The 13,707-nt window shown below is 37.7% G+C and overlaps 1 protein-coding gene across 6 annotated transcripts in view; it reads left to right on the forward strand.

The window, feature by feature from the left end:
• Positions 1-13,707, forward strand: part of DOP1A (DOP1 leucine zipper like protein A) — a 130,868-nt gene that overhangs the window by 107,964 nt on the left and 9,197 nt on the right. For all 6 annotated transcript variants that reach the window (XM_070376250.1, XM_070376249.1, XM_070376251.1 and 3 more), the window contains 9 exons: positions 2,511-2,645; positions 4,585-4,640; positions 5,755-5,859; positions 9,401-9,467; positions 9,620-9,764; positions 10,143-10,222; positions 11,516-11,625; positions 11,877-12,026; positions 12,167-12,228. In XM_070376250.1, the coding sequence (XP_070232351.1) occupies positions 2,511-2,645; positions 4,585-4,640; positions 5,755-5,859; positions 9,401-9,467; positions 9,620-9,764; positions 10,143-10,222; positions 11,516-11,625; positions 11,877-12,026; positions 12,167-12,228 (910 nt within the window). The remainder of the gene's footprint in view (positions 1-2,510; positions 2,646-4,584; positions 4,641-5,754; positions 5,860-9,400; positions 9,468-9,619; positions 9,765-10,142; positions 10,223-11,515; positions 11,626-11,876; positions 12,027-12,166; positions 12,229-13,707) is intronic.

Genomic DNA, 13,707 nt, shown 5'->3' on the forward strand with positions numbered 1-13,707 from the left:
CTGTGCTTAGTTGTGTCCAGCTCTGCAACCCCATGGACTATAACTTGCCAGACTCCTCTGTCCATGGAATTTTTCAGGCAAGAATACTGGAGTGGGTAGCCTATCCCTTCTCCAGGGAATCTTCCTAACCCAGGAATTAAACCAGGGTCTCCTGCATTGCAGGCAAATTCTTTACCAGCTGAGTTACCTGGGAAATAGAGAGCCAAGGAATACCAGTCACGTGAAGAAAGCCTCTGAAAATTAGATAAAGACCAAAACAAGTAGATAGAGAAAGTCAAAAGTAATATGCAGGTAACAGAAGAAAATGTAAAGTTCACCAGGTAAAATTATATTACATCCATGAAATAAGAGATTATAAGAAGGAGTATTGCAAAAATTTTAAATTGTCTTAAATGTCAAAAATTTTTAGCAGAAGCAAAACAAAATCAGTATAAGAGAAGTGAAAGTAGATAAATATCAGATATAGAATGTAAATTTAGAGTTGTGGAAAACAGAGGAAAGGAGATTTTTAAATTAGGGAAATGATACTGGAGGTACAGTATCTTTTTGAAGAAAGAAGAAATAGAAAAAACGAGGGGAGAAAAGTAGCTAAGAAATAGTACAAGGAAATTCCCCAGAAGTAAAGGAAATGAATTTTTATAGGCACTGTGAAAAGAGATCTGTCTACATAAAGATCAGCAAGTAATGTCAGATCACCAGAGATGTAAAGGAGGTCTGATAACCTTCTAAAGAGAAAATACTGGTCATATTCAATGGATGATGATATGACTTATCATTAGCAACACTAGAACTTATGATTGGAAAGTTAGTTTCAATCTGTAGTACTTTACCCAGCCAAAGTGTCACTCAGGTGAGTTTTGACTTTGAAATGTCTCAAAAAAAATTGCAGCTGATTCACCCTTTCTCAAATACTGTAAGATGTATCTCCAGCAGAGGAGGAATAAAACAAGAAAGAAGGCAGCATGGGATCCAAGAAATAGGAGTTCCAACACAGGAAAAAAGAAAGGCTGATGGTCACAGGAGAAAAAACAAGATGATACTATACAGCAAGCCTAGAGAGTACCAAACCAGGGTAGAACAGAAAGACATCTATCAGAGATATCTCAAGAAAAAGCAGGAAGGGGAAAAGGTAGGTTAGTTATCTGATCTGATGGTTTTGAGCATGTAGTTAGAGGAGATTTACAGCTGTTGGATTCTTTGGGGATAAACTTATGATAGAGAAGGCCAAGCAAACAAAAACAATGTGTAGACACAAATGCACTTGTATATATGCACACACTTCTATTAAATATATTGTGACAGTCAAGCAAGATTTTTTTTGTAAAGATAGAAAAATCCAACTGAAGTCACACTGCATAAGAAAAACTATGTTTTCTTGTGTATACTATCATATTTTTAAACACATTTACATATAAAACATTGTGAATAGGCCATTGTAATACTTTTCATTGATATATATTCATTCATTTCATACATCTTCTGGTTGATATGTAATTATTCATACATCTTTTCTATTTTTCATCATGATTTTAGTGAAACTTGGGGAAACATAAAATGTGCGTAAATAATTCTTCACATCATAAACCACTCTGAAATGAATGAAAGTACGCATACGTAGTTCATCATATTCAGTGTTTCTTTATGAAGATCCTTAAAAACTATTAAAGTAAAAACAATTATATTGGGGCTTCCATGCGGTCCAGTGGCTAAGACTCCGTGCTCTCAATGCAGGGGGCCTAGGTTCGATCCCTGGTTGGGAAGCTAGGTCCCACATACCGCACCTGCGAGTTTGCATGCCACCAACTAAAGATCCTGCGTGCCATAACTAAGACCTGGCACGGCCAAATAAATGGAAATAAATATTGTAATAAAACAATTATTTCTTTGAAGCAGATTATCTTATTAATGTAGACTTGTTAAGATTTTTCAGTTGGAATGAATAAATGAAGATTATTTTAAAAATTAGCACACAAAAAAACAGTTTAGGAAAAACAAAAAGTCGTGCAAGAGAAGACATGTGTACTGGTAATATACAACATAACTATAAGTAAACATATGAATACTGGGTGTATATTTAAATGAAATTATGATGTAACTATGGTGGAAGGATAGGGAGAAGAGTGTAATAGAACCAGAAGTTTGTCTTCTAAAGTAGGATGTCAGTAGATAATATGTAAAATTGAAGAAAATATTCTGAAATAGGAAAAATAACAACCATGAATATTACTCAGAAATGATAGGAAAGAGCCAAGAGTTGAGCCTGGTCACTTTGGGGCATAAGTGCAAGCACACTGCTATTTTTTCTTAAAAGATACCTTGTCCTGTTTGTCTTTTTGAAACAATATACATGTATTATATTGATAAAAAATAAAATTTACCTAAAGTCATCAAGGGACATGAAAGGGCCTTTATATTAAAAGAGGCCATAAAATATTCTCTTAATTCTGTGATTTCTCTTAAAAGATTTACCTTTACCCGTACATAAGTGAATACAATGATGTGTTCTCCAGGTTATTCCTGCAGCCAGTGAAGAACAGCTCTTACTAGTAGAACTGGTTCGGTCTATCAGTGTCATGAGAGCAGAGACTGTTATACAGACTGTGAAAGATGTCTTAAAGCAGCCCCCAGCCATAGCCAAGGACAAGGTAAGCGGAGCTACCCTTTGATTTGTTTACAGTTGTGTTTCAGAGATGACCCTGGTAGGGAAGTTATTTTTTGTACAATGCATCCTTGTAAATAGATTGCAGAGATGAGAGCATGTGTTCTCACTCTGCCCTAATAAAAACAGTTACCAGTATCTACAGTGACCCGCTGGCATGATCCTCCCTGTGGCCAGTGAAGAGCAGTTCACTGCTCGTAGCGCTCCATATGTACATCTAAGGCAGTGAGTACGTGTGGGGCCAGATTCCTAGGTGAGATTTTTCTGGTCATGTAGAGGAAAAGCACAGAAGCCAGAGCCCAAGGTCTGTTCACTTCGGTTGTTTCCTTTTTCACAGCCTCTTGCTGCTCTCTCTTTGCAATGAGGGTCTAAGTCTGTAAGCTCCTCACATTTTGCTATAACTTTAGTTCTAGTTGATGTCATTTCTTGACCATGTACAATCTGTGCTACCAAGAAGTCAGTGACAGAGTCTTTGCACTCCCAATGCGTTGTCTCTAGTTAGGCAGACCTAAAAGTCTACAAGTTAGTAAAGTTATGAACTTGTCTACTTTTTCCGCTCCTTATTTCAGGAACACTAAGAGGTTCAATTTTCTTAAAAAATATTTACCAACTGCTAACATTAGACTTTAGGCCAAGCCAAAATAGGCCTGATTACTTCCTTGAAAGAATTATTGCACATATCTGAAAATATTGCATTATTTTTTCTATTGCCTAAAGAGTGTACTACTTGTGTACAAAAATAGCCAGTGTCCTTACTAACTTTTTAACAATTTACTTACTGTTCTGTAATCACCACTGGGGCATTTGTGATAGGATTTTAAATTTGCTTGTGAAAGCTCAATTCATTGTATTTATTTTGAGCACCTACTTATGCCAGAGACATTGGGCTAAGTGTGAAGGATATAAAATCAAATAAGAGCAAGTTCTGTACTCCTCAACTGCCACCAACCCTGTTCTCAATATACTAAGTTCTGAATTCATCAGATATTTGATTTTTCCTCATGTGGTACAAGGGGAAATTTTCAAGGGAATAGTTGGTGTCAAAACATAACAAATCAAATTGGGTAAATGAAAGTGGACATCAGTGTTATTTTCTTGTCTATTATTGATTTTTAAGGGCGGGTGCCTTCTTTTTATTATATGTTACATTCAGCACTAACTTTAGAGAATAGATTTTAGGCTATTAGGAGTTAGTTCAGATTTGGAACCAACTATACCTACCTACTGGAGAAGGCAATGGCAACCCACTCCAGTACTCTTGCCTGGAAAATCTCATGGGCAGAGGAGCCTGGTGGGCTGCAGTCCATGGGGTCACAAAGAGTCAGACACAACTGAGCGACTTCACTTTCACTTTTCACTTTCATGCCTTGGAGAAGGAAATGGCAACCCACTCCAGTGTTCTTGCCTGGAGAATCCCAGGGACGGCGGAGCCTGGTGGGCTGCCGTCTATGGGGTCACACAGAGTCGGACACGACTAAAGCGACTTAGCAGCATACCTACCTACCTATCCTAATTTAACAGAAACTTGTGGTAAAATAGATTTAAATTCCATTTTATTTAAAAAAAAAAAAAAAGTCAACCTAATTCTGATAGCCTGGCCAAGCATAGGCTGATTAAAATAGTGTTGATGCTTATAGAGTCAATGGATCATTTAAAAATAATGACTGGGGTGTGCTTTGTATATGGGGGTGGGTCGGAATTGAGAATCTTTTGATTCTTTCTAAACCATTTTCAGCTTTTTAAATAGCTTTTGTGTTTTGCCTGCTACATGGAAGAGAGCTGGATTTGGATAACAACCTAGTGTTTGATTTTGTTTGCTTTTAATTTTTTTAATTTAAAACTGGTAAAATACAGAGTAGTTATAACTATGGAAAAGAAAAAGCAGCATTTTTCTTCACTATAAAATTGGTTTCTTTTGTTTATAGAAACATCTTTCTTTGGAAGTCTGCATGCTTCAGTTTTTCTATGCTTATATTCAAAGGTAAGATAACTGCTGTGGATCTCTCCTCACTTTATTTAGCAATGCATAAAAATTAGGAAACAAGGAAGAAGGCACCTGAATTCTTTCAAGAAGTTACTTATTTTTTTTCCTTCTAAAACTAAAAGAACTAATACTGGAAACAGAAAAACATTGTGGAAATATTAATAAAGGCAGTTGGCCTCTTAATGACCCAGTCATGTGAATCCTACAGATATAAAGACCTAAGTACACTAAAGTACACTGGACATTAAAACACTGAATTGTAAGAAAATAGTAAACAAACAAACTACATCCTGTTCTTGAAACTATGCCAGTTTCCACTGATCCATTATTTTGATATAGGTGAGAACGCAAGGTCGTCTAATCTGGTTGTTTTTTTTTTTTTAATGGAATGATATGACAATATCTTCTTGTTATGGCATTCCAGTTTTGCATTTAGCTGACATCTGAATAGAATTTCGTTGATTTGAGTTTTGATAAACTTACTCAAGAACCTTAATTTTTTCCATTTTAATCATCAAACTTGGCATCAGTTTGTGATTGATGACTAACATAAAGTTAGGTTAAACTGGTTGTGATTTAGAATAGGGACTGCCTAAAATCTAAGTTTAGGTAGAAGAGTTAGGGTTAAGGTCAAGAAGAAACAAAGAGAATCTTAATTTCTCTAGAGGTGAGAGACTGATATTCAGGATAGATTGACAGCCCTCCCTTAGATGAGATAGAGACTCATATGTGAAGGAGAAACAGCTAATATAAGAGAGAAGTGGAGAGAATAGGGAAGGAAGTAGGTAACTATGATGTCAATAATTAAACAAATTTATTGAGCTGCATTTTGAGAGTCAGTATGGTTAAGAACTGGTAATTCTATGGCAAAATTTCTACTGTAATAAGTTACACTGGATATTTTAAGTATGTATGCTTGGTTTTCTTTTTACATATAATAAGAGTAGAAAATATAAAGCTTTCAGAAATGTTCTATAACAGTATCACAGTCTATCAAATTTAGAAAATTTTCAGAGAAAGTAGGAAAATATGGTAAAGACTGGGAAAATATAGGGAAAATTAAAGTTGATATTGGCTTTCTCTGTGTATAGAAACTGTGTTCATCTTGCAGAATTCCAGTGCCCAATTTAGTGGATAGCTGGGCATCACTGTTGATACTTCTGAAAGATTCCATACAACTGAGCCTTCCAGCCCCAGGGCAGTTTCTTATACTTGGGTAAGCAGTTTCACTTAAAAAATGTGATTTCAAATGTATAGTGTTCGTTGTCTCTGATTGCTGAATAACATGTTTTGGGTGATGGTGTGTCTCTACCTTCTTGGGGGGAGTGGGATTGTGGAGGCAACATTGTGTGTTTCTACATATGCAAAATGTGAACATGCTAATGTGAAACTGGTGCAGCAGTAGTGACTCATCGATGAGAAAGTGTGGGATTGAAAGGGGCAGAGGTGAGCAGGATGACTGAAGGGGAGCTTAATAGTCATCTGAGTTCAGAACCCTGAACATGAAAAGTCATTCTCTGTCATGTTGCTTCCTGATCTCTGTTAATGTGCCTGATTATTTGGTAATTCTAGTTACCCTTGACTGCAAGCACCATGATGTCTGGACAGTATCTTTTACTCTCCATTATTCTTGGTTCATAATATGTCCCCAGGAAATATTTGCTCAGTGAGTGGAGATGGTAGGAGGGGAAAGCCTTTGTGGACCAGGGAGGGGATACTGGGCAAGGTGCCTTGTCTGCTTTGGCTGTGGTGTAGGCATAGCAGTGGAACAGTGGGTGAATGAGATGGGGATGGGAGCTGGAATGGGAAAGGAATTTGCATTTTTTTTAAGAAATTTGATCTTGGGCAGGGGATGGGAGTGATGGCAGGTTTTGAGGAGGGATATGACCAGCAAGTTAGTAGTAGAATAGATCATAGGGGAAAGAAGATAGAACCGTTTCTAATGGGAGATAGCAAGTTTGTGTGCTGTGGATTATGGGATTGAAATAACAGGACAAGAAAAGAAGGAAAGGGGGCCAAGAAAGGACATAGAAAAGAAAAACATCAGAAAGGTAGAAGAAAAACAGGTATTTTCAGGGTTCTAGAAGCAAAGAGAAGTTAAGGCATGGTTAACCCCTTTAGAGAGATTAGGGAAGATGATGTATAAAAAGAGGGTGTATTTATTGATGATCCGAAGAGGATTGGTAATTTAGGAGAAAAGAGTTGGATGAGATAATAAGCACAGATGTTAAGGGCAAGGGTTAGAGTGAAAAAAGTTAGTGTGAAGTAGTCTTTGAGTTTGTTTGATCACGAAAAGAAAGAGAACTGACAAGGTAGCAGAAGAAAATGTGATTTGAAATGGTAAGGAAACCTGATGATGTTGAGTAGTGAACAGCAAAGACTCTGCCTGAATTCAAATCCCAACTCCTTTACTTCTTTGCTAGAAGGCCCTGCACAGGTTATATAACCTTTCCATCTGTAAAATGGAGATGATAATAGTGCCTACCTCATAAAGTTGTTACAAGGATCATTTAGAGTTAGTGTTTGTTAAATTCCTAGAATACTACCTGGCTGATAATGACTATTATTTAAGGGGAGAGTGCTCCATAGGAGATTGTAGGGAGCGGGGGCCTCCTTGGGAGCACCAGATTCCAGAGACAGCTGGGAGGGGATGGAGACCGGGAATGGCAGGGGTAAGAGTGAGAAAAAAGGCTGCATTTCCTCTAAAACTTTGTGACTCAGGTTGATCCTTCAACCAGCAGCAATAGAGTCGCCTGGGAGCTTGTTGGAAACGTAGACTCTCAAGCTCCAACCCAGACCACCCGAATCAGAATCTGCAGTTTAACAAGGGTCTCAAGTGATTACATTACATCCTGGAATTTGAAAAGGACTGCTTAAGACAGAAGAGGGGAATTCCCCAAAGGGAATACCCTTGTCTCCAACCTGTTTGCATTACTCCAGACATTCAATGTGCTGTTCCACTGAATGGGATGTAAACTCAACCGCATGCAAAGAACTTCAACCTTAGTCAGCCTCTGTAGCTCTGCTGGTGTTTTTTAAAAGTGTAGTTGGGTGGTTCTATATACAGACTTAGCTTCTCTGTTGTCCTGAAGGGAACCAGTGATTCTGCTTTGGCAACCAGTGGTCTAGAAAATTTTGAAGTAGAGGGAGGGTTAGGGTTAGAGGGTTCTTTGGTAAAATGGACTCGAGATTTTGGTAAATGTAGGAATGTAGTCTTACACCAGGAAGCAGAGAGGAGGTAGAAGAACAAGGATGAGAGCTGGAGGAGAGCTGGTCAGCCTGTAGAAGCTGAGTAACACTGCGAACCCTAGGAATGATCCCTAGACCCTCGTGCTGTCTTCTAAACCAGAAATCTGAAGGGGTTTACGACATTGAAGGTGTAGTGGAAAGAGCAGTGGACTCGGCATCTGCAATTCCTGGACCAAAGATAAAGATAACTAGTGTGTATGATAGTTTTTATTGATGAGAGATAACTGTAAACCCTGGAAATTAGAACAGTGTTCCCATAAAGATTTCTGATTCTTCTCTTTGGATATCTAGTTCTAACTCTCATCTCTGGGACCCAGGGTACATCAATAAACTTTTCCAAGGCTATTTTCCCATCTGTCAAGAGTAATAATACCTGCCTTACCTACCTCTAAATTGTTCTAAGGCTCATAGAAGGAATATATGGACAGCTCTTTGAATCATCACCAAATATCCTGCTAATCTCATTAAAAATTAAAACCAACTGTCAGACTTCTACCTTCTCCCCTGCAAGATTTTTCTATTTCATCACCTGTTTTTTCTTCCTTTCTCATTTCTCAGATAATGAAGTGTTATACCTCCTTCTCAATGTGTGTATCTTCTGAGTATTTAAATTAAAAGTTGGGCATTTTCACTTATACTAGAAAACTAACTCCTTTTTTAAATTGGGTGGTTTATTTTTTCTCCCAACCAGTCCACTGATCCTCTAAAAATTCCTAATTATAAAATAGAAATTTATATGATTGTTCTTCAATATCACTTTATGTGTTAGTTTGGAAATAATTATGCATATAGTTAATAAAATCAAGTTAAATATTGAGTAGAATTTTAGCCAACAATGGAAATGGATTTCTTACATTCAAGAATTCTTTTTTATCTATTATACACATAAACCATTTTTATATTAGATTGGTGGGGTTTTTAAATTTTTTGTTAATATATAAATCACAGAAAACATACAAATTATAAGTTATTACAAAGTAAAGATGTCAACTGTACAATCACAAACCTAAATTAAGAAATGAGACACCATATGTCCCCTCAAGTTCCCTCCTAATTACTGTCCTTTCCCTTCTCCTCAAGATAGTCTCTATTCTGACATATAGTGCCACAGATAAATGTTGCCTTGTTTTTGAACAACAACTCTGTTTTATGTCTACTACTTCATACAGCATATGTTTAATAAAAATTATCCATGTAATTTCATGTAGCTATAATTTGTTCATTTTCATTGCTGTTTAGTATTTCATATGAATACACCACAGTTTATCTCTTCTATTGCTGGACATTCCGATTTTATAAATAATGCTGCGATGAACATCCTTGCACAGGTGTTTGCATGCATAGGTTTATGCATTTCACCTGAGTCATAGAATGTCCATATATACCCATATTCGTTACACATACAAAGTTAAAATTGAGACCATAAACCACTTGCTGTGAAAAATTATGTTACATCATTTTCTTTACACTGATATTTCCTGTTTGTTTTTTTTCTTTGACCCTTTCAGAGTTCTGAATGAGTTTATCATGAAAAACCCTAGTTTGGAAAATAAAAAAGACCAAAGAGACCTCCAGGTAAGTCATTCTGAATTGAGTGCTGTTGCCAAAACTCTGTTTCTCAGTGCTCTCAAATCTAAAATGGGAAGGTCAGATAAGATCATCTGTGAAGTTTCGTGTGTGTGCCTGTGTACACACAGAGATATGATGGGCTCTCCTTGTTTCTTCAGGATGTGACTCATAAAATAGTGGATGCAATTGGTGCAATTGCTGGTTCTTCTTTGGAACAGACAACATGGCTGCGGCGAAATCTTGAAGTTAAGCCTTCTCCCAAAATAATGGTAGATGGAACCAATTTAGAATCTGATGTTGAAGGTATTGATCCCCCTACACTGAAGTTTGTATTTGTAGGCATCTGTCCCTTGGTGGCTCAGCTGTAAAGAATCTGCCTGCGATGCAGGAGACATAGGTTCAATCCCTGGGTCGGGAAGATCCCCTGGAGGAAGAAATGGCAACCCACTCCAGTATTCTTGCCTGGAGAATCCCACGGACAGAGAAGCCTGGCTGGCTTCATGGGGTCACAAGAGACAGACACAACTTAGCAACTGAACCACCACCACCACTCATTAAGAAATTATTGCAGCCAGCACTATAATTGCTGTAAAATCCTCCCTTTTCTCGTGTTTAACATGTAGTTTTTTTCAGTGGGAAAAAAACCTAACTATATCTTTACCTGTCTTTTTTCTTATTTAGATATGTTATCACCTGCAATGGAAACCTCAAACATAACTCCTTCTGTATATAGTGTCCATGCATTGACATTACTTTCTGAGGTAAATATTGTCAGATTTTTTCACATGAACTTTCAAGTAAACAGTTAGTAAGTAGTTCTTACAAAGGAGATTTTAATTTGAAATATTATTTTGTAGTTCAAGAAATCAGTATAAAATAAAGTTTAGACTTTGTATTCAGATTAGTAGTTTGTTAAATATTAATGACAGCAATTTAGACCTTGCTCCCTGCCATGCACTATTTTTTTTTTTTTTTACAAGTGTACTGTTTAAAAATGAACAGTGCTTTTGTATCACAGTTTGGTAGGGAAGGGTGGAAGTGGTATAACGATGCTGGTCACTATTAAGTATTTACAGTTTACCAAACATTTGCATGGGCTTCCCTGATAGCTCAGTTGGTAAAGAATACACCTGCAGTGCAGGAGACCCTGGTTCGATTCCGGGATCTGGAAGATTCCCTGGAGAAGGGATACACTACCCACTCCAGTATTCTTGGGCTTCCCTTGTGGCTGAGCTCGTAAAGAATCCACCTGCAATGTGGGAAACCTGGGTTCGATGCCTGGGTTGGGAAGATCCTCTGGAGAAGGGAAAGGCTACCCACTCCAGAATTCTGGCCTGGAGAATTCCATGGACTGTGTAGTCCACGGTGTCACAAAGAGTCAGACGTGACTTTAGCAACTTTAGACATTGCTCCTCCCATGCACTATTTTTTACAAGTGTACTGTTTAAAATTGAACAGTGCTTTTGTATCACAATTTGGTAGGGAAGGGTAGAAGTGATATAACGATGCTGGTCACTATTAAGTATTTACAGTTTACCAAACATTTTTATATAAATGCTCTGACATGCTCTTTTTTTATACCCTGTTATACAGACCTGCAGTTCCTTTTTGTTTCCCCTTTACAGATGTGGTTACTGGACCTTACAAAGATTAGAACAGTATGACTAAGGCAAATAGCTAGTTGACAGAGTTGCATCTCAATTCATGAGGTTGGATTTTTCCTAAATCCCCTGGTAACCCAGTCAGGGAGAGAGGTACTGAGTTTCCAGTCTTAAATTTGGTGTTTACTCCCTAATCACATTGGAAGGTTCTTAACCTCTCTTTTTCTCCTCTTCCTAGTAATATTTGCCCATATGTATATTCTTTAGTTACAATGGGAAAAAATGCAAATAGTTGCAGAAGCCATTCATGTAAAAGTGGATTTAAGGAATTTGCTTTTAGATTTTTCTAATTTTAAGGTATTCTAGATGTTCTTACAGATTGAAAACCACCTCTAGATGCTGTCAGTTTCAGCTCTCAGATTATACATTCCATTTCATTTATGTTTTTTTTAGGTTTTGGCTCATCTTTTGGATATGGTTTTCTACAGTGATGAAAAAGAACGAGTCATTCCTTTACTTGTAAATATTATGCATTATGTTGTGCCCTACCTCCGAAATCATAGGTACTACTATTATTTAACTAGATGTGTTAGTTAACTCGTATTCTGTTAAAAATAAGTTGTGTTCCTTTATTCCAAAAATGAAATTATCACAAAATGACTTTATTTTTACCTTAAATTATAGTGATAAAAATGTTTCTTTTACACAAGTGCTATTTCCCATCATTGCTTTAGGTAAATGTGAATACTTATGAGTAACTTAATATGATGAATAGTTATAACATAGAGGTTAACGTGGTTTTCCTTCCTCTCAGCGCACATAATGCACCCAGTTATCGAGCCTGTGTCCAGCTGCTGAGCAGTCTTAGTGGGTATCAGTACACACGGAGAGCTTGGAAAAAAGAAGCCTTTGACCTCTTTATGGATCCCAGTTTCTTTCAAATGGATGCCTCTTGTGTTAACCAGTAAGTCCTCCTGCTTCTATTCAACATGCTAATGCATCTCACAGAATCTGTTGAAATCAACTGCTATCTGCAAAGCAGAACACTTTTTAAATACTAACAACAAAATGTTAATTACATATCATGATCCTGGTTTCTTTCAGTTGGAGAGCAATTATGGACAATCTGATGACACATGATAAGACAACGTTTAGAGATTTAATGAGTGAGTACTATGGATGACAACCTAAGTGTCTTTCCTGTACATGAGCCATTCTTATTTGCTTTGCTCTTGTCCAGAAACTACTGAATTAGCTCTTTGTCAGGTTATAGTGATACGTAGTATCCTACAGGAATATAAAGTTGAAACTTGAAGAAGATAGCATAGTAGATAAATAATCAGTAAACTATTTGGCCTTGTCACATTTGTCTCTAACTTGTTTCCCCAGCACATGGCATGGAACCTGGCACTCAGTAATCACTGAAGGGAAGGACTGACCGCCAGGAAGGCCGAGAAAAGCAGGCAACAGGGACAGACCTATCAAACAAGTCACTCTAAGTCCTAGGGCTCTGGGGGATTCCCTGGCCATCCATCCCGTGGGCAGGACTCCAGGCTTCCACGGCAGGGGGTTTGGATTCCATCCTTGGTAGGGGAAGTGAGACCCATGCTGTGAGCCAGGGCGAAAAAGAAGATACTTGGGGCTGTGTTTATCTCCTTTAAATGAAGAAAGAGAGGGGCCAAGAAGTCAGAATCACTTTCCACCCCACTCCTTCTCTATTTTGTTTATAAATTGGGGTTCCTCGATAGTATTTTATTTGGGAAAAAAAAAGTTGTCTTGTTTTCTTAAAGTTTGAAAATTATCCAACTAATGATCTTAAATAGCAGCGAAGTTGAATGAATCCCTAGAATTTTATGTCCCTTCTTAACCAGGCTGCAGTTTCCCCTCTGGAAAAGGGACAGTGTATTCTCTAATCTCCACAGGTTTGTTTTAAGGTTGAGATTCATCTTTTTAACAGTTATTTATTAAAAGACAAAAATGCAGCAGGCATTATGCTTACCTTAATCCAATAAGTAAAATTATTTCAGGGAGCAAGTAAGAAGTTGTGAAGGAAATAGGGCGCTACAAGAGATTTTAAATAACAGCTCAGGAGCTCATACTTGAGGTGAAACTAAAAAAAAAGACAGCCATGAGCATGCCTAGGGACAAAGTATTCTAGGAATAAAGGACAAAAATTATAAAGTCCTCAGGATAGAAGCAAGCTTACTGAGTTCACGAAAGAGCAAAGACAGAATGGCTACAAAGAGGGAACGGGGGTGAGTACAAGACAAGAGGAGGGAGAGCTCGGTAGGCTAGGCTGGGCCAGGCCAGAAGTTTTTAAAACAATGAGAAGGATTTAGGCAGATGGCATAAAATAATGGCTTTATAAAATGGCATTGTTAGTGATTTCACTTTCTGAAACCTATAGTCAGTCCTCAATTTTCTTCTCTCTCCACATTGCACTTCCTACTAATTGGTCTCTGACTTGTGGACGCTGGTTCTGTGTGCCAGCCCATCTGCCTCGGAGAAGAGCTCCCCAGTCCTCCACCAGAAGCGCCTGTCTCTCGGATGTCATAGGGTTTCTAGACATTCTTAAAAATGAAAAGCACAAGCATCTTTTTTCAAATCGCTAGATGACTGTAACAACCTCTCTTGCTTTTTTATCC

This window comes from Bos mutus, chromosome 9, assembly GCF_027580195.1.
Source record: "Bos mutus isolate GX-2022 chromosome 9, NWIPB_WYAK_1.1, whole genome shotgun sequence".
NCBI lineage: Eukaryota > Metazoa > Chordata > Mammalia > Artiodactyla > Bovidae > Bos > Bos mutus.